Source organism: Sceloporus occidentalis, unplaced genomic scaffold (assembly GCF_023333645.1).
Source record: "Sceloporus occidentalis isolate IW3139 unplaced genomic scaffold, rSceOcc1.0.p SCAF_5, whole genome shotgun sequence".
NCBI lineage: Eukaryota > Metazoa > Chordata > Lepidosauria > Squamata > Phrynosomatidae > Sceloporus > Sceloporus occidentalis.
Genome location: NW_028316985.1, coordinates 86,498,000 through 86,522,395, shown reverse-complemented (window position 1 = coordinate 86,522,395; position 24,396 = coordinate 86,498,000). Strand labels below are relative to the sequence as shown.

General features: G+C 38.6%; 1 protein-coding gene across 1 annotated transcript in view; it reads left to right on the top strand.

The window, feature by feature from the left end:
• Positions 1-24,396, top strand: part of HGF (hepatocyte growth factor) — an 81,105-nt gene that overhangs the window by 41,185 nt on the left and 15,524 nt on the right. Inside the window, exons 8-13 of the mRNA XM_089524627.1 lie at positions 7,187-7,361; positions 17,503-17,630; positions 19,102-19,204; positions 21,407-21,546; positions 23,266-23,304; positions 23,867-23,963. Coding sequence (XP_089380753.1) covers positions 7,187-7,361; positions 17,503-17,630; positions 19,102-19,204; positions 21,407-21,546; positions 23,266-23,304; positions 23,867-23,963 — 682 coding nt within the window. The remainder of the gene's footprint in view (positions 1-7,186; positions 7,362-17,502; positions 17,631-19,101; positions 19,205-21,406; positions 21,547-23,265; positions 23,305-23,866; positions 23,964-24,396) is intronic.

The window sequence follows — 24,396 nt, the reverse complement described above, 5'->3', positions numbered from 1 at the left end:
GACGGGTTTGTACTGGCAGCCCAGGTGTTGCCAGTCTTCTAAATGAGGTCCTAGGGTGCCTTTGATTTCAGAGGAACACATTTAGAAAACTAATGCACTAGATCAATATTGTTTTAATTTTTCTCATACCACTGTTTATTATTTATATATTTGTTAAAATATTTATATCCCACCCTATATCATAAGATCTCTAGCCAGCTTTAAGCTATTTAAAATTTAAAACAATAAAATTAATTTAAATAGTCTAAGAAACAAACTAAACAACTGAATAACTCAAAAAATAACACATTTAATTATTTTGAAATATAATTTTAAAAGGTAAAAAGTTTAATACAGTGTGTTAAAAATTGTATAAAATCTTTAGTCCCCAGAGTCTTTAACAGAAAGCTTAATTTGGCACCAGAGTGAAACCAAGGTCAGTGCCAGCTGGGCTTCTCAGGTGTGGACTTTCCAAATTTGAGGTGCCATCTACATTGTTATTGAGTGTGGGAAGATAAGGGCTTCTTTTGTGTTAGCATATGTCCAACAAAGCCTGTCCTTTCCCCATGCAGCCCATGAAGTACATGCAGTGTGTGGTAAAATGGGTCAGCCTAGCCCAAACTCTTTAAGGTGGCAAAAATCAGAGAAACAACTATTATATGGTCTGTTTAGCAGCTCTGACTTTTATGTTAGCAGTTAATATGTCGAACAATGCTGAAATACCTCTCCTGAGAGTACAAACATCTGGTGCATTTATTGCTGTCTGGACTACATGCTACCTGACTTCTAAACTAAATTGATCAAAGCCCCAAATTTGTCTGTTTGGCACATATGAAATATTTTTAGCCTGCCTTCTCTGCTGTGATCCTGGAATGGCTGGCGTACCTGTAATCCCACTGGCTTTAAAGAAAGCTTTCTCTTTTCTTTGAATGTATTTGCTCATAAATCTGATTCAACAAGCAATACAAATGAGTTAGAAATAAATGCTTTGCACATTGAATCATTATGTCTACAAATGAAATTATTTCTTGAGCAATACTTGAGCAAAGAATTTTTCTAGTAGATGTAGCTAGGAAGAGCAACAGCATTTAAATAAGTATAACTACTAATTGCTTAACTTTACTTATGAAGTAGTTACAGTAATATGTTATAATGGTTGTAGGAAAATTGTTTTAGATTTTCTAGCATTCTAACATTATAAATAAATGCAGTGAATGAAACTGCTTGCCCTCACTTTTAAATGACTCATCTCTTAACTATTACTAGAAGAACAATCACCACAACAGCAGTAGTAACAACAACAGTAACAAAACACTCAGTAGTTCCAGTTGGACTCAAGTGTTCTAGCCTGATGGTTAACTATAGGGAACATACAATTCCCTTGCTTCAGCTGCTGCATTGGCTGCTGTTCTCTCTCTGGACACCATGAGAAATGCTGTTTTATCACCAATGAATCCCTTTACAGCTTGGACCCAGGCTGTCTGAAGGAATGTATCTTCCTCTATTGAGCCTGTTCCAGTTCTAAGAACTTCAGTGAGACCTTCTTCTCTCTGTCTCACCATGTTCACAGTTATGTCTTCCTATTTGCTGTCCTTCTGTTGAAAAGATAAAAAAAGACTTTTTGAACTTACTGCAAGGGATTTTAAAAGTGTGCATTTTACTGACTTTTGTTAGCATTCTGTATTGCAGTCACCAATTCATAACCTAGAGTTTGTTGTTGCTGTTGATAACTGCCTTTGAGTCAGCCTTTGAGACATCTCACAAACCTCTATCCTCCACTGATCTGTTTGGGTTCTGCTGATTTAAGCCTGTGAGCAACTTGATTGAGTCTAGCCATTTGGTGTGTTGTCTTCCTCTTTTCCCCTTTTCCTCTCCAAAACTTGTTCTTTTCTGTTTTGTAAATCTTCAGAATTTTTAATGGTGTTGCCTACTATCATGCAGACATTTTAAGTAGTTTTCTTTTAGATCTTGGCTTCTAGTAAATTCTTGTGTTTTTTTCCTTGAGTATTCCCAACTTTCCAAATCAGTTTCTCTACCCATATCAGTTCTATAAAAAGTGTTCAGAGTATCACAGAGGACTGTTACTTGAAGGCTTTGCAAGAATCTTTGGTGCTACCATAAAGAATGACCTATTTTGTATCACCATTTGCTATATTTGAGACCATAGAGACACATGGAACAGGGCTTTGGAAATAATATTAATATCCATATAGGTGTCCATGGGTGAAGATGGTCTTTGGTATATCCTGAACCTTGTTGTTGTTGTTATCGTTATGTGGCTTGTGTCAGCAATTTCTGACTAATGTCAACCCTAAGGTGAACCTATCATGGGGTTTTCATGGCAAGATTTCTTCAGAAGCGATTTGCCTTTGCCTTCTGTGAGGCAAGGACTGTTTGACTTGCCCAGTGTCAGCTAGTGGGTTTCCATGGCCCACCATTCAAAACCTAGACTCCAGGGTCTTAGCTCAGTGCTCAAACCACTACATCATGCTGGCTCCATATCCTGAACTTAGGCCGGAACTTTGTGCTGTCCTGTGGGCAGAGTTAGGGCACAGCATCTGCATGCTGGACACCCTAACTCTGCCCCCCAGGGTGCCACACCATCATGACACTCACACCATCATGACGCCCCTTTGGTACTGGATCCACATGATGCAGCACCAAAAGGGCGTCATAAAGCCGCATCGCCACTGCTATGACACCCCTTGGATGGCGGTTCCTTTTTGCACTCTCTGGAGGCCAGATCAGGGCCGCAGCATGAGGTTGTCACGGCCCTGATCCAGCCAGTAAAGTGGGAGCTGCAGACCACCCCTTAGCCTATTTAAGTTGAGATTGGAAACTAATTATAGTGACTGAAATCAAATTGATGTTAGATGTTCTACACTAGACCCTCTGATGTACACACTAACAGCCATATCCTGAATCAGTTTCTGGGCATTTTTTGAAAGACACCCATAAAGGATACATTACAATAGTTTTAAAAATGTATTTATATGGTAAAAGAAGGGTACATTCATGTCTAATGTTGCATTTGAACTGCAGATGTAAATCTTTGCTTGTATTATCCTTCCATGCAAGGCCAAAAGGTTTAGATAGTTTTCCTTATTGGATTAATAATATTTTTGCAAAATATTCTCCTCATATTCACACACTGAGATGTCTTGGGCAGTTATTCTGTACAGAAATCCATTTGCTTTCTCTGCAGAAACCCAACATTTATGTGCACATGCAGACATATATTTTTGCATAGAATGTTATGTAGAAAAACAACTTGTATGTCTGCACAGAACCACTCCTGAAACAACTGGGATGTGTGAACAGTAGAAAGCTGCACAAAAATCTTGCCCAAAGAGGTTTCTCAAGTGTCAAGAAACCCTTTTCTCAGCTGGGAAATGAACAATAATGCATTCCTAAAGTGAACCAACCTTGTGTGTGCCAACAGTATCAATAACCTACGTTAGATAAAAGATAAGAATCATATGTAGACTTTAGATTTTTCTCACAGTAAAGAATATTGATGATTTTTTTTTGGTGGAATCATTTGAATCTAATGTGGATTATTATTTCCTCTTTTTTTCTGGGAAGGAGGTTGGAATTCCAGCACTGTAGGTATCAGTGTATTGTTACTAGAGGTTTATTTGAGGAAATTATTCTGAATTACTTACACAGAATCACTGTGTCAACATACTTCTGTCAATGCAAACTTACAGAGGCAACACAAGAAAACACTGATTTATTGCTTATAGTTTCTGTTGTTATCTGCCTTTAAGTTGGCTCTAACTTATGATATGCTGTCACAGAGTTCTCTTGACAAGATCTATTCAGAAGAGGCTTGTCATTACTTTCCTCTTTGGCTATGGGTGTGATTTGGCCAAGGTCACTCAGTGGGTTTCCATGACTGATCAGGGATTCAAACCCTGGTCTCCTGGAGTCCTGTACAATACCCAAACCACGAGATCATACTAGTTCTTTCTGATATACTCAAATGAAATTAAAGCAGATCCTTTTAAGCAGTATTAAGAGTGTTTTATGTAGCTCTTCTGTAATGTTTGGTTTTCTTGACCTTCAGCAAGTTACATTCCCACACAAATGCATACAATGTGATGTATACAGTGTGATGTAATCAGAAGACAGAAAAACCACAAACCAAAACAGTGGGCTGAAACCACTTATTAGGAGTATGGAAATTCACTTGAAATAAAATCCTATCCAAACAATAAAGTCTCCAATAACCTGGGGAAAAAAACCTGAGGGACTGCACAGACCTCCTCCAAATTTATGCTGAAAAGGCTCTGTCCTATGTTCCACCTGCAGCTGGAAGTAGGGACACAGTGCAGAACCTTTCTGATCATTCTCAAAGGTTGGGAATTTGATCATTCTCAAAAGTTGAGTTTAAGGCAAGTCATTAGGACTCTGAATGGTTAGCATCTTGAACTGAGCTTCAACACAAACAATTACAGGTCAAATGTTGGGCCCATCAACAACATTCCACACAAGCTTTTCTATATTTATTTGTTTCCATGTGGCTAGAGATATATGAGCACTCCCACCTTTGCTTTAGGAGCACTTGAGTTTTTCCAAAGCCTTCCAACTAAGCAGACACACAAATTTGACAGTTTTGCAATCACTTGGTGGAATTGTTTGCTCAGTGTGCCTTTGCCCATGTGTTAATGTCCCAAAACAGCCAAGCTGGAGACAGATTGTTTCTTGTAGTAAGCTAGGACAGGCTTTGGAACAAAAGTGGGCTTAATTCAGTGACCATTTCAACTCTTCCTAAACCACCCTGACACCATTTTCCAGAACCAGAAATTGCTTTTTGAGCTATTTTAGGGTGAAGGGCCCTGAAACAACATTAAACAGCAATGCCATCTCTCCTAGACTTATTTTTCAGCACAAAATTGCATTTTGTCAACTTGATATTGTTTGGTGCTGGGAAGCTGGAGGTGAGGGAGATCACTGAGTCCTGGTGGGAGGGAGCATAGAGTTTGTGGGCCTAATAAGTCCCACCCTTAGATTTTCAAGCAAGAAACTGCTGTTTCCACATCATTTCAGCTCAAGGGAAGATGTTTGGTGTAAGGAATTCCCTTAGAAACATGGGAGTTTGCCTGTTTATGAGGAAGTTTTTAATTAATACATTAAATTTCTAGTGTGTTGGCTCTCAATCCTATTTTAAAGGGAACGAAGGAAAGAAAGGGCTCCCATATTTTAAATGTAGCTTTGGAGGGGAAACAGTTTATATTTGACAAGGCAGAAAGAAGCCCATACTAAAAACAAAAAACCCAATTAATACAGATTTTGTTCTGACCTTTTGTTATATGTTCCTAGTTCCATTCCTTCTGCAATGTCTGTCTCATTAACACTATTATGATATATGTATAGATTGAATTTCCCTGATCTGGAATTCCAAAATCTGAAATATTCCAAAATCCAAAATTGTCCACATAGGTGGCTGAGATAGTGACACTTTTGCCTTCTGGTGGTTCAGTGTACACAAACTTTGTTTTATGCACAAAATTATTAAAAATATTATATATAAAATTATCTTTGGGCTATTTGTATAAGATGCATAGGAAATATAAATTAGTTTTATGTTTACAGTTGGATCTCATCTCCAAGATATCTCATTATGTAAATATATTCAAATACAGGTATTCCAGAATAAAAAACAAAACAAAACAAAAACCCAACATCTAAAACACTCCTGTTCCTAAGCTTTTCAGATAAGGGAGCTTCAAACAACAATTTGATTTTTAAAATGACCTGGGTGTCTGTTTGCCTGAGGGTCTCCTTTGAATCACCATCCTCATTGGAGAAGCTATCATTTCCCAGGATTCTGTTCTCAGCAGCCCATGCCAGACTGAGTGCAGAGTGCAGAGACATCTGCAAATGGTCTTGAGACAGAAATATGTGCTGCCTTTGCAAATATATTACTGAACAGAGACTTTTTATACCAGAGCCTAGAAAGCATAGCTATTCTTCACTGTTCACAAATATTAGCTTAATAAAGCCCTTGGAATATTTAAATTAGGGGATTTATTCTTTGCTTCAAATTAGGAACATTTGTCTTCATCCATAATTGTGTGTGATCTCCGTATGACATCCAGCATCCTTTCCTGCCAGAACACTGATCCATGTGTCTAATTTTCCATGCATGAGTACCTCTTTTGACTCAGGGGGGAATAGTGACTTAAGATGTAAATGGATTTATAATAGATTTTGTCTAGTTCATGTTTTTATGACTGGGGTTATAACAACAAATGATGCCTATTGGTGAATTGCCTTTGTATTTGACAACAGACGTTACATTGAAATGCTAATCTATGTACCAGGTTAAACTATGGGATCTGATTGTTCAAACAGATGTGCACCCAAATAATTGCATTGAGTTTATAAATGCTGAGCTGTGGGCAATTTACAGAGTGGGCAATACACAGAGTGTCTTAACATAGTCTTATAAGGCAAGAAATAATTTCCAAGTTTTCACTGCTTGGGAAAGGAGGCCGTGTAACCTTCTAGTAGAAGGTTAAGCATGGGATGGGGAGATAGTGATGCATTCCTGGAAGTTTGGGTGATCCCAGATTCCAGGTTGCTTACAGACAGAAATATTAAGAGCACAGTAATGTCTTAACAACAACAACATTATTACTGATTATTCACATTAAAAAAAAATCTAGACAGCTGTGGTATCGTAGTAATTTTGGTGTTCAAGTTAATTTCAAATTGGAAACCATGGACTTCAGTCCTTGGCTAATCAAGGATGTGAAGTTCTGTCAATTCCATTTTTATTGCATTTTGGCATCCTACTAGCCTTCTTTCCCATCCCATTTCCTAGAGATTGAGACCTTGAAATTCCTAAGAAAGAACAAATTACTCATCTCTGGGAATAATCAAATCTGAAAAAGTCAAAACTGTAAATGTAGAGGGCTGACTGTACATTTTTAAATGCTGAACAGCGAGAAAAAAATTAAACTGTCCAAAGGCATATAGAATAATGGAACAATTAAAAATGAAAAGATGGTCAAACCATGTGACATCAGTGCCAAATACGTCTCCAGAGAGTGAGCATTCCACAGCCAGAGTAGTTTCACAGGGGAATATGAATCCAATAAAATTATTTTAGGTGTCAACTAGTCATACTCATAAACTATCCACAAAAATGAGGGGAAGACCTAAACAGAAGGAGGACTCATCATGTCTTTATTTCCAGATCAGCACATGGAGAACAACTCTGAATCAGCTGCTGAAACAGTGGACTGTATCAGAGGACAAGGGGAGGGCTACCGTGGTACTGTGAACACCATATGGAGTGGTACTGAATGCCAGCGCTGGGACTCACAGACACCTCATAGACACAACTTCACACAAGAAAACTTTAAATGCAAGTGAGTACAGCCTTACTTATTTAAACGCCAGCAATGTATGACAATTCTGACAGTAATCAATGAAGTTCAGTATGGTAAAGGTGGAAATGAGGAGTGTTTTGACTTGCTGAATCACTGGTATTTCTTCAACACAGTTTTTAAAAATCAGAAGATTCGTAGTATTTGATGTTTTTTTTAAAGTTTTTCCTGTCATCCTAAACATTGTATATTCAGGAATTATGTTTGCATAATGTGAATAATGAACAATATCTTTTGTAAATCTTTGGGTTCTTTTTCTGGCCTGGAACCTTTGACTTCTAAGTGTAACGCATTTGTGGTATGTAATGGTGGATGGTACTTTGAGCACATGGCTTTTCACATGATATCTTGTTAACTGTAGTATGGTGGCACATGGACTGGGTATGGTGATTAGATGAAGGCACAACTGATCATAGTTAGCAGGTGGGAATTCATTTTTGTGAAGAGCTAAACTGTAGTTCACATTTCTTTCGGCAACATAAATCTGTCTGATGCTGGATCCCAAAAGGTTTCTTCCATCTCAAATCCCCTCTAATTTGGGGGAAGCTATTGCTTCCCTTGCTCCTACAACTGGTGCTTAGTTGTCAGAAGGAGCCTCCTTTCTCTGGAAACTATTCAGCTGTAGGTGGACTAGTTGAAATGGTGCAAGCCATCAATTCTTCCCCTCCCAATTAGGTTTGCTGCCGCTATAGAAGCTCTGGTTATGTGGAACCACAGTACTCTGCAGTATTCATTCTTCAGTTCTTAAACTGATCATCTGTGCCCTACGAAAGGCTTCATTCTAAATCTTCATAAGAACAACACTTTGATGGCAAGAATCTTGTTAGAGGGTAAGTGAACCTGGCTTAATAATATGTTATGGTTTCGTGATGGTATGCTTGTTTGGCAAGATAGTGAATGGCTATTCAGTTTGCTGAGCATTTAGATCTTATTCATTTATTTATTTAACTTAATATCCCATTTTTTCTCCTGACATGAGCCTGAAGGCAAGTCTGAAACAGGAGAAGTTGTAAACCCGTATTAAAAACCTTATTATACATAAAAAACTGAAAATACAATTCTACAACTATTGTATTAGAACGCCATTAATTTGAAGAAATATAATATCATTCAAAATCATAATGATAGGAGCAAAAATGCACATTTCTCATAAAAAGACCTTTTTACACAGCCCAAATTAATTATTAAATACTTGCTTAAATTGAAAGTGTTTACCTGCTTGTAAAACTAACTCTTATCTAAAATTCAGAAATGTTTGCTCAGGATGTTATATTTTGTACTGATTCAGAACTATATAGTAATGTCTGGAAATATGTGAATTATCTAGAGACCAATCATTCTTGAATTCTTCACGCTGAACAGGGCTTAAACTTTCTTCCCACTCCTGCCATTCTCCCTAATTTTTCTCAATTGTGGTTTCCAAGAACCTGTAACAACAAGTGAAATTACTCTGCAACGAATGCATACAAATGGAAATGATGGCTGTATGGCTGTGCTCTCTGAAATCCATTTCCTGCTAGATATAGGAAGCTGGTGTGATGATGGCTCAAAAAAGTCTGAGGGAAAGATGCACACAGAAATTTTACAAGTAGAGTAAAAAGATATCTTTAAAAAAATAGCACCTGGCATTCTGCATTGCATTTTTGGGTTCCTAACCTAGAGTTAGGAATCTATAACTGCTCCATATTCAGTAGGACTATGTAGTTTACTGTAGGGCTAGAGAAATGCCCAGCCATGCCCGGCTGCTGATCAGGGTGCAAGGAAGATGATGTTTCCAGACCCTCCCACCAAGGGCTACAACAATCAAAAACAAGATCCCTGTTACAATTTGTCAAAGCCCCTACTCCCTGGTGGAGAGGGGTGGAAATAGTCTCCTTCTTGTGTCGGGTCAACAGATCTCCTTCACCTGATGCACTACTAGCTGTTAAGGTGAGTGTCAGAAGTCAGGCCAGGAGACATTATTTAATTATGCTTATATAACTAGGTAGCCAGTGTGGAATATTTATTATGTCTGATTTGCATGCCTATTGTTAAATGCAGTAGTGACTAAGTGTGGAAAATTGGAGCCGAGGGCTCTTGACAATGCTTATTCAAATGGTATTTCTTTCCAGGTGAATGATGTAATAGCAAGATATATGGTGCCTGAGACATTGAACAACCCCAGAACAAGAATGGTATGACACAGCAGACATGAAACACCATCTGCTTCTTCACTCAAATATCATTGGATACCATTCAGTTGTATATTAATCCAGAGGCCCAGTTAGCAACACTGCATCAAAACAGATCCAAGGATTATCAAGATGAGATAAATTCATGTATTAAAAGAAGATTTATTGGTGAATAATGGATGCAAGAATTGTTTTGTAGCAAAAAGTGTTCCATGTGCTGGCTACTGTGAAGGGCCCTAATCTATGGAGGCCACGAGTCCTCAGACAAATCTGCACACACTTCCTGAGAGGAAGCCAAAGATGTACCTACAAAGCAGGGCATTTGTTTACCAAATGAAACTCCCATAAACAGAATCAGCTACACCAAGAACCCCTCCATCTCTCATAGCCTTGTAGAGCAGGAATGTCAAAGCCTATTATTCTTCAATTTCAACTCCTTATCCCCTGGAATGTTTAGGTACTAAGATGAAGAGTTCATTGTAGTCTCTCTGCTTGGTATTTATCTATAGTAATGCAGCATACTTATTGCCAGTGGTGTAGTGAAAGTTTTGGGAATATTCTTTCCTGGTCACTATTTCTCATGTCTACTACAGACCACCATTTTTCAGCTAAGGAAGAGGAAAATGTGGTTAGTAGAGCTGTCCAATGTAGTATCAATTGTTCTTCCATAGACTGATTTTTGAAAAAAATAATCCACGGTGATTAGTTCATGCGTTTCTTCAGTGGGAGGAAGCTGATGTATTATTTATTTATTTATAGTATTTATACTCTGCCCTTCAGCCCTAATGGCTATCAGAGTGGCTTACAATTATTATTTTTAATTAGACGGTTCCCTGCCCTCAGGCTTACAGTCTAAAAGACACGACACAAAAGGAGAAGGGAATGTTGGTGGGAAAGGGGAAGAGGTCCAGTGGTTCTTCTCTCCCTCAGAGGCCTGGTCCAAGGCAGATGGACTGGAGGGAGGGCTCTTCTTCTTCAGGCTAGCCCTGATGGAGCTGGGCCTGCCTGTTCACTCCCTCTCAGGCCAGAGGATGACAGTTATGGAGGGAGGAGCCTCTTTCTTCAGGCTAGCCCTGATGGAGCTGGGCCTGCCTGGTCACTCCCTCGTAGGCCAGAGGATGACAGTTATGGAGGGAGGAGCCTCTTTCTTCAGGCTAGCCCTGATGGAGCTGGGCCTGCCTGATCACTCCTTCTCAGGCCAGAAGATAAGGGAAGTCTACAGGCAACAGGCAAACTCCATCCATCTTCGGAATTCAATACCAATCAGGATTTGGGATTTGGACAGAAAAGCAACCTGAAGCATCCTCCAGTATAAATTTATTGGTACAAAACAGAGTCACAGAGTTCCTCATTGGAAGCAATTGAATTGATTGATACTGATGGGAATCTGATGGAAGCTTAATGGATTTGCTGCTTGTTTCTAAGTAATTATTTGCTTCATATAAGATGTATTTGTACTTTTATAAATAAACAGAATATTCCAAAGAATGTGTTAAATGTCCAGTATACATTGAACAAAACACGGAGTTGTAGAGCTGCTTCTGAGGCGGGATACAAACCGCCATATAGTATGTATTCTATACGTACTAGGGTTAGGAAGGGGCGGTGTTTCCGCACCCCCCTAACCCTAGTACGTATAGAATACGTACAACATGGCGGCGCCCCTTCCACATGGGGGCCGCCATGTTTACGTACTGGACGCATAGCGTCCAGATGTGTCGTGGCGCCTATGACGTCACGAATGCGCCAGCGGCGCCTCGCAACGTCATAAAGGCGCTGCAAAAAGAAGCTCCAAAATGGAGCTTCTTTTTTGCTCCGCGCGGGAGCCGCGCGGTTTGGCTGCTGCAGCTCCCACGTGGAGCAAATGGCGCCGGCGGGAGACCGCCACAAAGCGGCGGTCTGTATCCCGCCTGAATTGATTTACTGTTGGGGCAGTGACACACATTATTCTTTTTACGGATTCTGTTTGCATTCCATTCGCATGCATTTTTGTCATAGGTCCAACTGTGATCCTACTGGTCATACTTAATTAAGCTTCAATTCTAGGTAAATGTAGGCCTACTGAAGCCTTAATTTTCTTCAGCTTGTTTCTCTTTCCATATGTTTACATAAATAGAAAAGGAATCACACTTATAATAATCCGCTAGTATCAAATATTCAACACTGAGTACTTTTTTCTTCCCTTTTTGTACTTCATAATTTATAGCCACATGGGTTTATTGTGATAAAAAAGTACATGTGGATATTAATCAAGTAGTTGGTTGTTATACCCCAGCAGTTGATGACTGGGAAAGGAAAGCACTGCAGATACTCAGTTGATTTGATTTGTTATTTTACTGTTGAATCTACATGACTGGAAGTATGTCACTGTGGCGCAAAGTGGACTGTTGACCTTGCTGTTTCTATGTTGGTTTTCTACTAGGCTGGGATGTCTTGCCACAGCATTTTATCTTTTGAGTCAGAGGGTGTAATTGCGCTCATGTCCTGCTGGTGGGCTTCTCATAGACAAACACTGTGTATGCAGAATGGTTGCCTTCCAAGATGGTATTCTGTTCTTATGGATCTTAATATACAACAGGGATTGCAAAACACTGACACACTCACACACACAGCAACACACAAATATTTGAATTGCTTTTCCTTTTAATATACAGTCAAACCAACAAAGTGCTTTGGTCCTGACAACATAATTATGCAGTGAACAACTTTAGTTTTCTGCAATAAAGCTTTCTGAATCTGCTGAATCTTGTGTTTCTGAGTTGAAATTAGCTAATACATGGGTTGGTCAAGATATAGCCATGTTATTCTGTGGAATCAGTATGTACAGAGCTCTTGTAGCACCTTTGAGACTAACTAAAGAAAGAAGATGACAACATGAGCTTTCATAGCTGCCATCTTTTTTCTTTAGTTAGGCCTGTTACAGACTGCCAAAATAAAGCTGCTTCGGGTCTCTTTGGAGGTATGCTGTTTAAATGATGTATGCATCCTAAGAATCTGGAAGCTGCACCAAAGCTGCACTCCAGTGCTTAGGAATGGAGTGTGGCTTTGGCACGACCTCCGGACTCATAGGACCCATGCATCATTTATATAGCATACCTCCAAAGAGACCCAAAGCAGCTTTATTTGGGCAGTCTGTAACAGGCCAATGTCTCATAGGTGCTACACGATCTCTGTACAGTACATGGGTTAGTTAGCCACCCCTTAGTGCTCTTAAATAGTCATTCGGTGAATGTTCAGAAGGTCTCAATGTACCAGTGCAGTAGACAACTAGATTTTAATATTCTGTTGTTCTGTGTAAATCTCAGAAGTGTCTGACATATCTCCATGCTGTCTGGGTCACACATCTGAGGCAACATGCATTTCATAGTACGGCACAGTAGCACTGGCAAATGAAAGTGCGGCATATGACTGTACTGATATTTTTTTAAAAATGAAATACCTATTGCTTTTAACTTGTGCCATATTTCACTTGTGTTAAACAAGTTCATTAGTGTTTCTGTATAATTATCTGGTGGGAAAGGTGCATGTGAACTTAGTTTTGTTTGTTTCATGTTATTGGATTATCTTAATATGTGGCGAAAGGTTATTTAAACCACACTGTGAGAATTAGTCTAATAGTGTTTGCAGAGCAATTTTAATAAATGTATGATACTTTGTTCATTTGTTCTTCACACTAATTTATTCAAAAATTAGGCCAGTAGTTGCTTGGATGGTGATATGCGGGTCTTGTATAGCATTCAGTAATTGCCTGCCTGCTTATTAAGGAGCTTCAGTTTTAAGTCTAGAACGGTTTTTAGAGTTGAGCAATTTATTGAAATCAGCCATCCCACACATAATTAACTGAAGCTTACTTCAGAGTTAAAGTCTTTGGTGAAATTGTTGTTGAAATTGGGGCGAGCACAATAGGCAGAAATTTCACAGCAGAATGGTCTGTGGAGTGCAGGGAGAAAGTTAAAGGGAAGCTGGAGAAAAATACTATGGATTAGAGATGTGGTGTGCTGCTGGAAAGCTGGAGAAAACTACCATGGAGATGTAGGAGATTATCACACAGGAGTCATCCCATTCTTGTCCCATTCCTGTCCTGTCCTTCCCATGCAACTGAGGGAGGGACTTTCAGATGATGTCATGCAGATCCCGTCATTAACCTGTCTGAAAAGCATGATTGACTGCGATCGCACAGAAGACTTTCAGATGACATCACACAGATCCTGTCAGTAACCCGTCATCAAAGCGACATTGGCCGTCATTTGGCATTAATGGAAGTTCGCGTTATTGCAGTGCCGCTTTAATGATGGATTAACGGCGGGATCGGTGCTACGATTTGAAAGCCTGTCACAGACTGGCTAATGATGGAATAAGGACAGGGGAGCAATTCTGTCCCCATCTGTTCTGTGTGTTGTTTTTGTCAGGGTCAGTCCAGGTAGAATAACCAATGGTGTGTGCATAGCTTGGAGTATTTTTACCCTGGAGGAATCCATGAAATAATTTTCAGGTCTCAGAGCACCCCTTCATAAAATTTATTATATCTACAGCTCCCCAAAAGTGCTTTCTTCCAAATCTGATCTTTCATGAAGACCCTAGATACCTCTTGTGGAACCCCAAGATTCCAGGGAACTCTAGTTGAAAAACCCTGCTTTAGAGTTTACTTTCTAAATATAACATCTTGTAGCAATTATTGTATGCTGCTTTTTATAGTATGTCTAACACATTAGTGATGTGCTAGCAGTTTTTACTAACAGGAGGCAATGAACAAATATTTCTTGATACATCTCTCCCAAAGCAGTGACACTGTAGTTAATTTTTAAAAGCAACAATGTTATAGCTGTATTATTATTATTATTATTATTATTATTATTATTATTATTAAAAAAGTAATTATGTGATCAATGTTGTTATCCCAAAAGTAATGTTGTCACTTTCATTGCTTTAAATCCAAGCTCAGGGAGAGGCATGTTGGCAGATTGGAGGTTTGCAAGTCATCCACTTCTACTACTACTAAAACTGATACTAGTTACTAAAATTGCAAGTCATTCATGGAAACATTTCCTTTGGGGAGGGGGAGGAACACAGATTATCTACCAACCTGACAGATATGTTTTGTTAAAATTACACATCCCAAAGAGAAATCAATCCTACATTCACCAGGATATAATGCTTCTCCCCGACCATTTGGGCTGGGGAGGAGATTTTGCTGGCCTCTCATTAGAGACCAGCATGTTAAAGGAAAACAGCATGTTCTGCTGGCTGTTGGGAGAGGAGGGCCCGGGGTTTAGCTTGCTTGGGGCTTCCCTGCCCAAACTCCTCTCACTTGGCTTCAAACGCTGGCCCACCCTCCCACCTCGACATCAGTGTGAAAATTAATTCTGGTCGCCTCAGGGCCGGGTAGGAATTTTCTCCCCTTTCCAAGGGTTTTTTCACCTACCCCACACTGTTGGTTGAGGACTTTGACAATTGGCATGGGTGTGGTCATAAATAGGTTCCACGCATAGGCGGGGGGGATAGATGTTTCGGTGAACACCTCGGCACCCTCCTAAAGGGTGAAGCTAGGTCTCTGGAAATCACGTAAATGTGAAGGGAAAGAGACTTGCCTTGGGGCTGGCTTGAGATTTAAACCCTCACTTAAGTCTGGCGAGTTAAGTGGGGGAGTCTTGGGTTGGCCTTCCGGATGCCGGCCGGGGAGCAACCCAAAGTATGGATTGCCCTTGGGGCACAGGTGTTTTCGCCCTTTGGAAGCTGGGGAATTGGTCTTGGAGCAGACCATCTGCCAGCTGTTCCTACACAAGGTTCTCCCCCCTGGTTTTTTGCAGTTCTCGAAGAAATAAGTTTAAATAAGTTGAGTTAAATAAAGTTGCCCATTTTATAACCCAGTTCTCTGTGTCTGGTCTCATTATTAATGAGTTGGTCAGCAATGTCATAAATACTCACACAACTGGCCTGTAAATACAGCAATGCTCTAAAAACATTAAGTGGTTCAGCTAGAGAGTCCTTACAACTTTATCTCGCCTGCTTTTGTTGCATCCATAATTGCTTTCAGAAAGAGGAATTGCTAACAATATGATTTGTACAGCTCTGGAAAAAGAGTGAAGGAGCATGCTTTTACATATAGCATTACAGTTTCTTCATTAATGTGGTTGCCTTGGGTATATTCATTCGGTACATTCAAGATTTTACCAGTTAAAATCAGGAATGATCAGAAAGGTTATTAACACAACAGCCATTCTGGAAGTCAGTGAACTCTGGGAGTGGAGCTGAACCATTTATGGAAACATGGACTGCATACCTTTTCATTATGAACAATTATTACTGCTGAAACCAGTGAGTCCTCTAAGAAAACAGATTTGAGATCTGTGCATTAAAAATTGGCATTAAGCATCTATGACAGAATCCCAAAATTAGATCATAGAATCAGATGCCTTATAAATCATAAATCACAGAATTAGATCTTTCATAATTCAATCTTATACCTTATTTTAAGGGGGACTTACTCTCAGGTAAGTCTTTGTACTATAGGATCATAGGATAAGTACATGAAATAGTTGTGTAAAGGTCTTCTTGCAGTCTTCTCGACTTTTCTTCTGAACCTTGTCCTACCATGATCAGTCAGGACTAGAGAAAGTAAGTTTGAAAGTTTGGCCAAAATATAAAAACACCCTATTAAAAAACCATTACCAACTAGAATATGAATTCCTCTAGAATGGTTAACCAAATTTCATGCATTTTAATTAAAGAGTACTAATATGGTGTATCTTCTATACATCCTTACTTGAAAAACTCCTGGAATCAGTCAAAGAATCAGGCATTCAACTCTTCAGTAATATTCAGACAAAACATTTGTGTTGAATCCCTTGGGAGTGTTGATAAAGCACTTCAGAAACATTATTCGGTTTTTGTAATTTATCCTATTTCATTAAGAAAACATCCTCCTTTTAAAATATTGTCCTTTGACTAGAATAGTGGAAGAACTCGATAATGTCAACTGTGTACTTTTCTGTTTCACTTATGATGTTACATTTTCCTATTCTCAGTTTTTTTAAAGACGGTTGTTGAAGACATATGCATTTGCAAAGAATAGCTAAATCAGATTTGAACACACACAATATTCATTTCAGAAGCCTTGAATTGTGGAAGTATGATAACATTCAGCCAACAGGAAGAGGAGAATATCTGTTTTACAAATTAAATTTAAAAAAAAAACCACAAGCAAACAAGAAAAGGCAAACAGCTCTGAGTTTCTGTCTAACTAGGCACACACTTTTTCTATGGATACTTATCCGTCATTGTTCCAGATGGTGAAAAAAGCCCTTTGAAACTGAAGACTCTATTTAACGGGAGGAAAGTTTTCAAGGGAGTGGAGGCTGACAGTTTAATATAAACTGAAACTTTGTTTTAAAGAGACTCCCAAATGGTTAGATTCCATTTCAAAAGTTGACACCTGTATAGGATTTCTAATAACAGTTCTCATACTCTTAGGTTTCGGTTTCCTAATTAAATCAGTGATAAAAGTGGACCCTGCCTATCTAACCACACAGATTCATTCAGAGCAGGAATGGTGGTATTATTGGCAGAAGCATGAAAGAATGTATTTATAATAGGTCTCAGGCAGATCTGATACGAGTGTGTATGAAAGACACTGCAATAGGCAAAATACATTTAGAGCAACAATGACCAAAAGCTTTCCCCATGAGAGGATTTCTTGAAAACTTTTTTGGACTTCATGTGCAACATTATAATGTGAAAACAAATCTACCCGCTGTCCATTTGTGCTAGGGTGTATGTGATACTTTGTAATTGTCTTTTTTAAAAACAAGTTTTTCTTTTGCTCCAGTACAAAGTCAGTGTTGTGGAGGTGTCAAGCAGCCTTTATTATTGCTAATGTGCAGTAAAAAAGACAATGGAAACCAGCAGCAGTATGCTTGGCATATGCTAACATGTTTATTATTGTATTTTTATAGGGACTTAAGAGAGAACTACTGCCGAAATCCAGATGGAGAGGAGGCACCCTGGTGTTTTACCACCAATCCCCAAATTCGAATTGGGCATTGCTCTCAAATACCCAAATGTGATGTGCCAAATGAACAAGGTAACATGCACTAAGGAATTAAGAAAGTTCCTAACATATATGTAAGAGGTTTCCTGCACAACTGAGTCTTGGATGATCAATCCATTATTCCTCTAGTGAGCATGCTAATAGCAATACTAAGGCATATGCAGTATGAGAACTGTAACAAGCACTTTAACGTTTTGTGTACACAGTTTCATTTAATATTTTTTATTGAAAAGAAACCACCACAAAACAAGAATAAATGATTTCTGTGCCAGGTCATTCAGTTGACTTCCTGCAGTTGCTGCTGAGATGTCTGCATGGAGGCTTTGATTTTATGTGCATCTAATGTAATCCAGTCTCCACAGTCATCTGTGTTGTTCTCCAACTTTCTGTGCTACAGAGAGATGTAACTGTAAAGGCAATCCATAAAAGCCAAGCTGTGACACAGGCCTGCTACATCCCATATTTTTACATGCCCTTCTGATCTGGCCTTATGGCTACAGGGTAGGAATGTAATTGTCTGTTTTAAACAGGTAAGCAAATGGCCCACATTTCCCATCACACATAGGCTGCATCTAAACTGCAGAATTAATACAGCTTTACCTGTCATGTCTCCACCCTATGGAATTCTGGGATTTGAAGTTTGTTGTGGCACTAGAGCTCTCTGATAGAGAAGACTAAATATCTCACAAAGTTACAAATCCCAGAATTCCACAGCATTGATCCATGGCCATTAAACCAGTGTCAACCCACATTAATTCTGCAGTGTACATGCAGCTTTAGACAGGATAAAGTTGTGTGGTATTATAGGAAGTGTTCTTAAAACATCTGGAGGCCCACAGTTGCTCATCCTTGAATTGAAGTGTCAATGTATGACACTTTCACAGTTCTTGCAAGTGGTAAACCATTCTCTCATGTTGATCAGCTGTAAATAATCAAATCAACTGCATTTTGTGTTTCAAAGATGGGTCTATTTTGAGAATGGGAACATGCTTGACATATGCCTCTTCATGGGATGATTAACTCCAACATTTATCTGTTGATCCCTGCCAAAACCCAGGACCTCCTCTTAACTAGTTAAAATTCCACTCTATAGCTCACGGAAAACATCTGGATTTAAACTGTAAAAATAAAGTACATTGGCAGCAGTTAGATAGGTTAATGCCTTGGGTGATCTTGTCAAGTTCACAGTCAACAAATTAACATTTAAACAGAAAGGTTCCTAGTACATCTGCAATAGACAGCAAAAAATGTTACTTGTTTACTCATGTCTTCAAACACACATGTTTAGATTTTAGACACGGTTGTAGTTCTGCATATTAAAATTGTCCCATTGCAGTATTTATGAGCCTTGTATTGTACATAATAGCTTGAAAATACTATCTTACATTTTAAAGCTTGATTTTATTTAATTGAAGATTGAGAAAAAACTGCACTGCACTGATTATGATGATTTGTGTGTGTGTGCATGTTTTTAACCATTTCTCCCTGTCTATTTTTTATATAGATTGCTATCGAGGGAATGGGACAAATTACATGGGAAATGTAGCCCGCACCCGGTTTGGCTTGATGTGCTCTCTGTGGGATCAAAATATACAAGATTTGAGGAGGTTTGTACAAAATGAGCTAAAAGAAGAGTAAGATTTCTCCATTCATTTTACTTTAGAATACTTCAATATGTCATTCAAGTGGTTTCAATATTTTAGCTAATGGTTTTCTTTTACTGTCTTCAACACTTTTTAATTATGTTATTTTTAGAGACGGGCTTGTTCAGAGAAAAAGTGCTGGCAAAGACTTGTACTAGCCTTGTTTGAATTATAGACTGGAGATGGACAAAGACTCCTTTCCTCTGTTCCACATGTTCTTCATCTTATCTTTCCATAAGGAAGGAAGACTAGAGTTATACTACAAGCCCCCGTCCCACACAGAAATGTCACTGAAAATCTATTCCAGCCAATTTATTCTGGCCTGCCTCTTTGGGACTTGTCCAACCTTATATTTCCTGTATTGGGGGGGGGGGGAGGGGGGGAGGGTGAAATATAATTTTCTATCAAAAATGTCCACCCCTGCCAAAACTTATACAAATATTAACAATCCAGACAGCTGATTTAGTAAATAATCTAAGATCATGATTTGAAGCCCTATTATACATACTGCCAGTCACAGAAGGTAGGCATTTGAATATCTGAACTAGGGCATTTTAGGTAGCTTCACCTAAAACCTGACTGGAACACTTTTCCTAAAGGAGATTAGTCTAGCTCCTTCCATCTTGTGCTTTAGATGAAAAGTTATGAATGTTCTGTTCACAGAACATTCATAACTTTCCATCTAAAGCACAAGATGGAAGGAGCTAGACTAATCTCCTTTAGGAAAAGTTCAGTTGAATGTCATATGACATTTGTTTATTTATTTCTTTATTAAATTTGTACCCCACTTTTCTCTCATGGTGTGATCCAAGGCAGCTTTTTTGTTGTTGTTAACTTCCCTCGAGTCGACCCTGCTGATGAGACATTTCCAAGACCCTCTATCCTCCACTGCTATGCTCAACTCCATGATCTCTTGAATATAGTTCATCCATCTTGCATGCGGCCTTCCTCTCTTTCTACTTCCTTCTACCTTTCCTAGAATTACTGTTTTTTCCAATGATTCATGCCTTCTCATGATGTGTCCAAAGTATGACAACCTGAGTTTTGTCATCTTGGTATCTAGGGAGATTTCTGGCTTGATCTGCTACAGGACCCATTTGTTGGTCTTTTTGGATGTCCATGGAATCCTTAGCATTCTTTTCCAACACCACAGCTCAAATGAGTTTATTTTCCTCCTATCCTCCTCCTTAACTGACCAGCTCTCACATCCATACATGGGAATAGGGAATACAGTGTCTTGTACGATTCTAACTTTTGTCCTCACTTCTATATCCTTGCATTTTAGGATCTTCTCTAGTTCTTTCATAGCTGTCCTTCCCTTTCTTAATCTTCTGATTTCCTGGCTGCAGTCCCCATTTCTATCAATCTCTGATCCCAAGTATGAGAACTCTTTTACTGATTCTATTTCTTCATTGTCTAGGTTGAATTTGTCAAGATTCCCCATTGGTATTGTTGTTTTCTTTATGTTCAACAGTAAGCCTGCCTTTGTACTTTCTTCCTTGATCCTTCTTAGTAGTTGTTGCAGGGAGATTTTCTGCTAGTGTTATGGCGTATCTCAGATTGTTGATATTCCTTCCTCGTATTTTTACTCCTTCACTCCTTCTTCTGTGTCCAAGCCTGCTTTTCTTACAACATGTTCTGCATATAAGTTGAACAAGTAGGGTGATAAGATGCAGCCTTGTCTGACTCCTTTGCCAACTGGGAATCATTCTGTTTCTCCATGTTCTGTTCTGACAGTAGCCTCTTGTCCTGAATACAGATTCCTCATCAAGACTATCAGATGTGTTGGCACTCCCATGTCTTTAAGGGTGTTCCATAGTCTTTCATGATCTGTGCAGTCAAAGGCTTTGCTGTAGTCTATAAAGCACATGCATGTTTACAATACAACAAAACCATGTTTTAAAAAATTGTATTCTATAAAAGTTAAAAACAACTAAATGCCAGTGTTATTAAAACCATGATTTAAACAGTTTAAAACAAATACTTTAAGGCTCCTCTGATTTTTGTTGCTTTTTTTAATCTTATGAGATGCTAATTATATATATATATATATATATATATATATATCTGATTATCACACTCATAATCATATTTTTATCATCCATATGCTGGGTAGGTTACAATTTGTAAATTAAATAAAGCAATAATTAAAAACTTTCCTTCTAGGCACCTGCCAATATATAAAGATCCAGATATTAGCAAGCTGAAGAAAAATTATTGTCGCAATCCAGATGATGATGCTCATGGGCCTTGGTGCTACACAAGTGATCCTCATGTTCCCTGGGACTACTGTCCTATATCTAGATGTAAGTACTCAGGAAACATTATTACTGCAAAATTGCTAAAAGTTTCATACAATGGGGGGAACATATGCATCTGTTTTAATATATGTGGATATAAAATCTGTTTTACATTTTAATTTTGTTTAATTTGATTTTATAACTATTACCTTTTAAGAGGTAAGAAATAAATCAATAAATAAAAATACAATATTCTGTACTGTGACATGTGATTTTTCTTTATGAATGAGATAAGGAAAGAAAGCTTGACACTAATGATATCTCTGGCCCGTTACAGACGGGCATAAATTACAGACTGGGTCCGTATTAGGGTTAGAAAGGGGCGTCCCTTCCAGACGCCCCAACCCTAATACGGACCCAGTCCGTACAAAATGGTGGCACCTGTTCCACATGGGGGCCGCCATCTTTACGTAGCAGACGCGCTGCGCCCGCACATCGCACAGCACATGACACTGCGAGTGTGCCACTGGTGCCTTGCGGCATCATATCCACGCCGCAAAGAGAAGCGCCATTTTGGCACTTCTTATTTGCAGCGCAGAGGAGCCTCGCAGTTTGGACGCTGGGGCTCCTCCGCGCTGCAAATGGTGGCGGCGGCAGACCGCCCCTTCTGGGCGGTCTGTAACGCACCTCTGTATAAACCCTAGTACAGGCAAGATGAAAGAAAAGCAAGCCACTATTTAACCTTTTTATATTCTGGAGGCAAATTGTAACCATATCCAGTGGAATTGTTTCTCTTATTTATATCATGACCCAGTTGTGCTTTGTGGGTCTGTTAATGGAGTACAATCAACCTTCCATATCCTTGGATCTGTATCCACAGATTCAACCATCCATCCATGTCTTAAAAATATCCCTTGCCCACAAAAAAAAAAAAAAAAATCCAAAAAGCAAAGCTTGATTTTGCCATTGTGTAATTAATGTGACTGTTAGAGTCACATTAGTTAGAGCACCATAGAATATCAAAAGGTTGAATGAGTCCAAGAATTTATGGTTGTGACAAAAATTCTCGCAAAGGATTTTCCTTAAATTGCAGGAAACTTCAAGGGAAGAAGGGGCTGGAATGATGAATGAAAGTGTGTGTGCATGTGTGTGAAATTGGCTGAGAAGTTTGAGAGACAGGTTGTGGAGCTAACAATGGGCAGCAGCCAAGACTGGTAGCATTTCTTTCTTTTATTGCTGGGATGCTTTTGGGAGATAAGATCACCCTTATCCTCACAGAGGTAATATCAATCAGAGATATTTGGAAGGAAAAAATTGGTTTTTCCCATTGGTGGTTGTCTTTATTAATTATGCTGGCTATCATTCTTTCTCTTCAGCCTGGGGCATTCTGTGGCATCCTAGAGGGGGAAAATAGAGTAGTTTCATGATTTCCATTTCCAACTTTAAAAAACTGCTAACATGGCCCTGTTATTTTGTCGTCTCTAATGTGGATGGTAGAGAGTAGCACCATCTGAGAATAGATCTTCAGATCTTGAAGGCTATTCTATCTATTTAAAAAAGGGACAATTTTGCTCACAAATTATGACTGAGTGGGGGGGGGGGAAGGAAAGTTATAAGAATATATGTAACTGAAAACACTGTAGAACAAACTAAGCAGACAGATTTCTATTTTTCAATTTCGTTGACATATATTCAGTTTCTACAAATGTTTCCTATTTTATACTTATAAATGAAGTTTCTTTATAAGACTGATAAGCATGTGGATGCATTGTGTTGTCTATCTAGGTGAAGACGATACAGTTCCTATGATGAGCAGTTTAGACCGTAAGTAATGTTTATATAAATAAAATCTGTTAGTCCAATTATGATTTATTAACTCATCTTTCCCATGTTTTGTGGGTATGTCTCAGCCCTAGTTCTCGCAATATTGTAAAATATTTGCCATGGAACTTAGTTTGCCCCTTTACCCTCAGTAAGAACTGCATCACCATAGACAGATTACAAAAGGACACTGGCGATTTTGGGATGGATGGTGGTGGTGGTGGTGATGATGATGATGATGATGATGATGATGATATTGATATTTATTTTTATCCCACTTTTCCCCCAGTTCAGGGCTCAAATTAGCTTAAAACAAAAATTTTTAAATGGTTAAAAATCCACAAGATACAAAAATTAAAAGAGATTAAACAACCAAAAAATTAAAAACAGATTAAACCAGATTAAACTGAATCTAGGTAATCTGTCTTGTCTAGAAGACCCTGGAGATGGTGGGGGGGAGTCTTCTTGCTTTTAGAAATGTAAACATGTATTTGCATTAGTTACTTGATGACTATGTTTTATGTAGAACAAAATGTAGTAAATTACAAACAATAATTCTTTTCAGCCATTGTAATTCCTTGTGCCTCAACAAAACAACTGAGAGTTGTTAACGGAATTCCAACTCAGCCTGACAAAGGATGGATGGTTAGTTTGAAAGACAGGTAGGACTCTACATACACGACTGCTTGGATCCTGTCTCCGTGTCCTAATTCTCAGTTTTTTATTTTTAAGCAATGTAAATGCTCATATGTTAATCTCAGAGCACCTAAAGTACATTAGGATCTTAATTTCAGAGTCCATGAAGTATATCTTCCTTACATTCTTTCCACAAGAAGGAGTGAGTGTCCTAAAGATATTCTTTGGTTCTCAAATTCAGGCATGAACTACTCCAGTTCTTGTTCACCCAGTCCTTTTGTACTTGGGCTTGACTAGATTATGGGCATGTGAATCAATGCTTATTTTGTTATCATATAAAAGAATATATTTTAAAAAGATTCTTCCCATTGGTGAGACTATGATAGTGTGTGTGTAAAATTTCAAATTTCAAGATGTTATTGCAAAACTTTCAATAAAAAATATTTTGTGTGTGCAAAA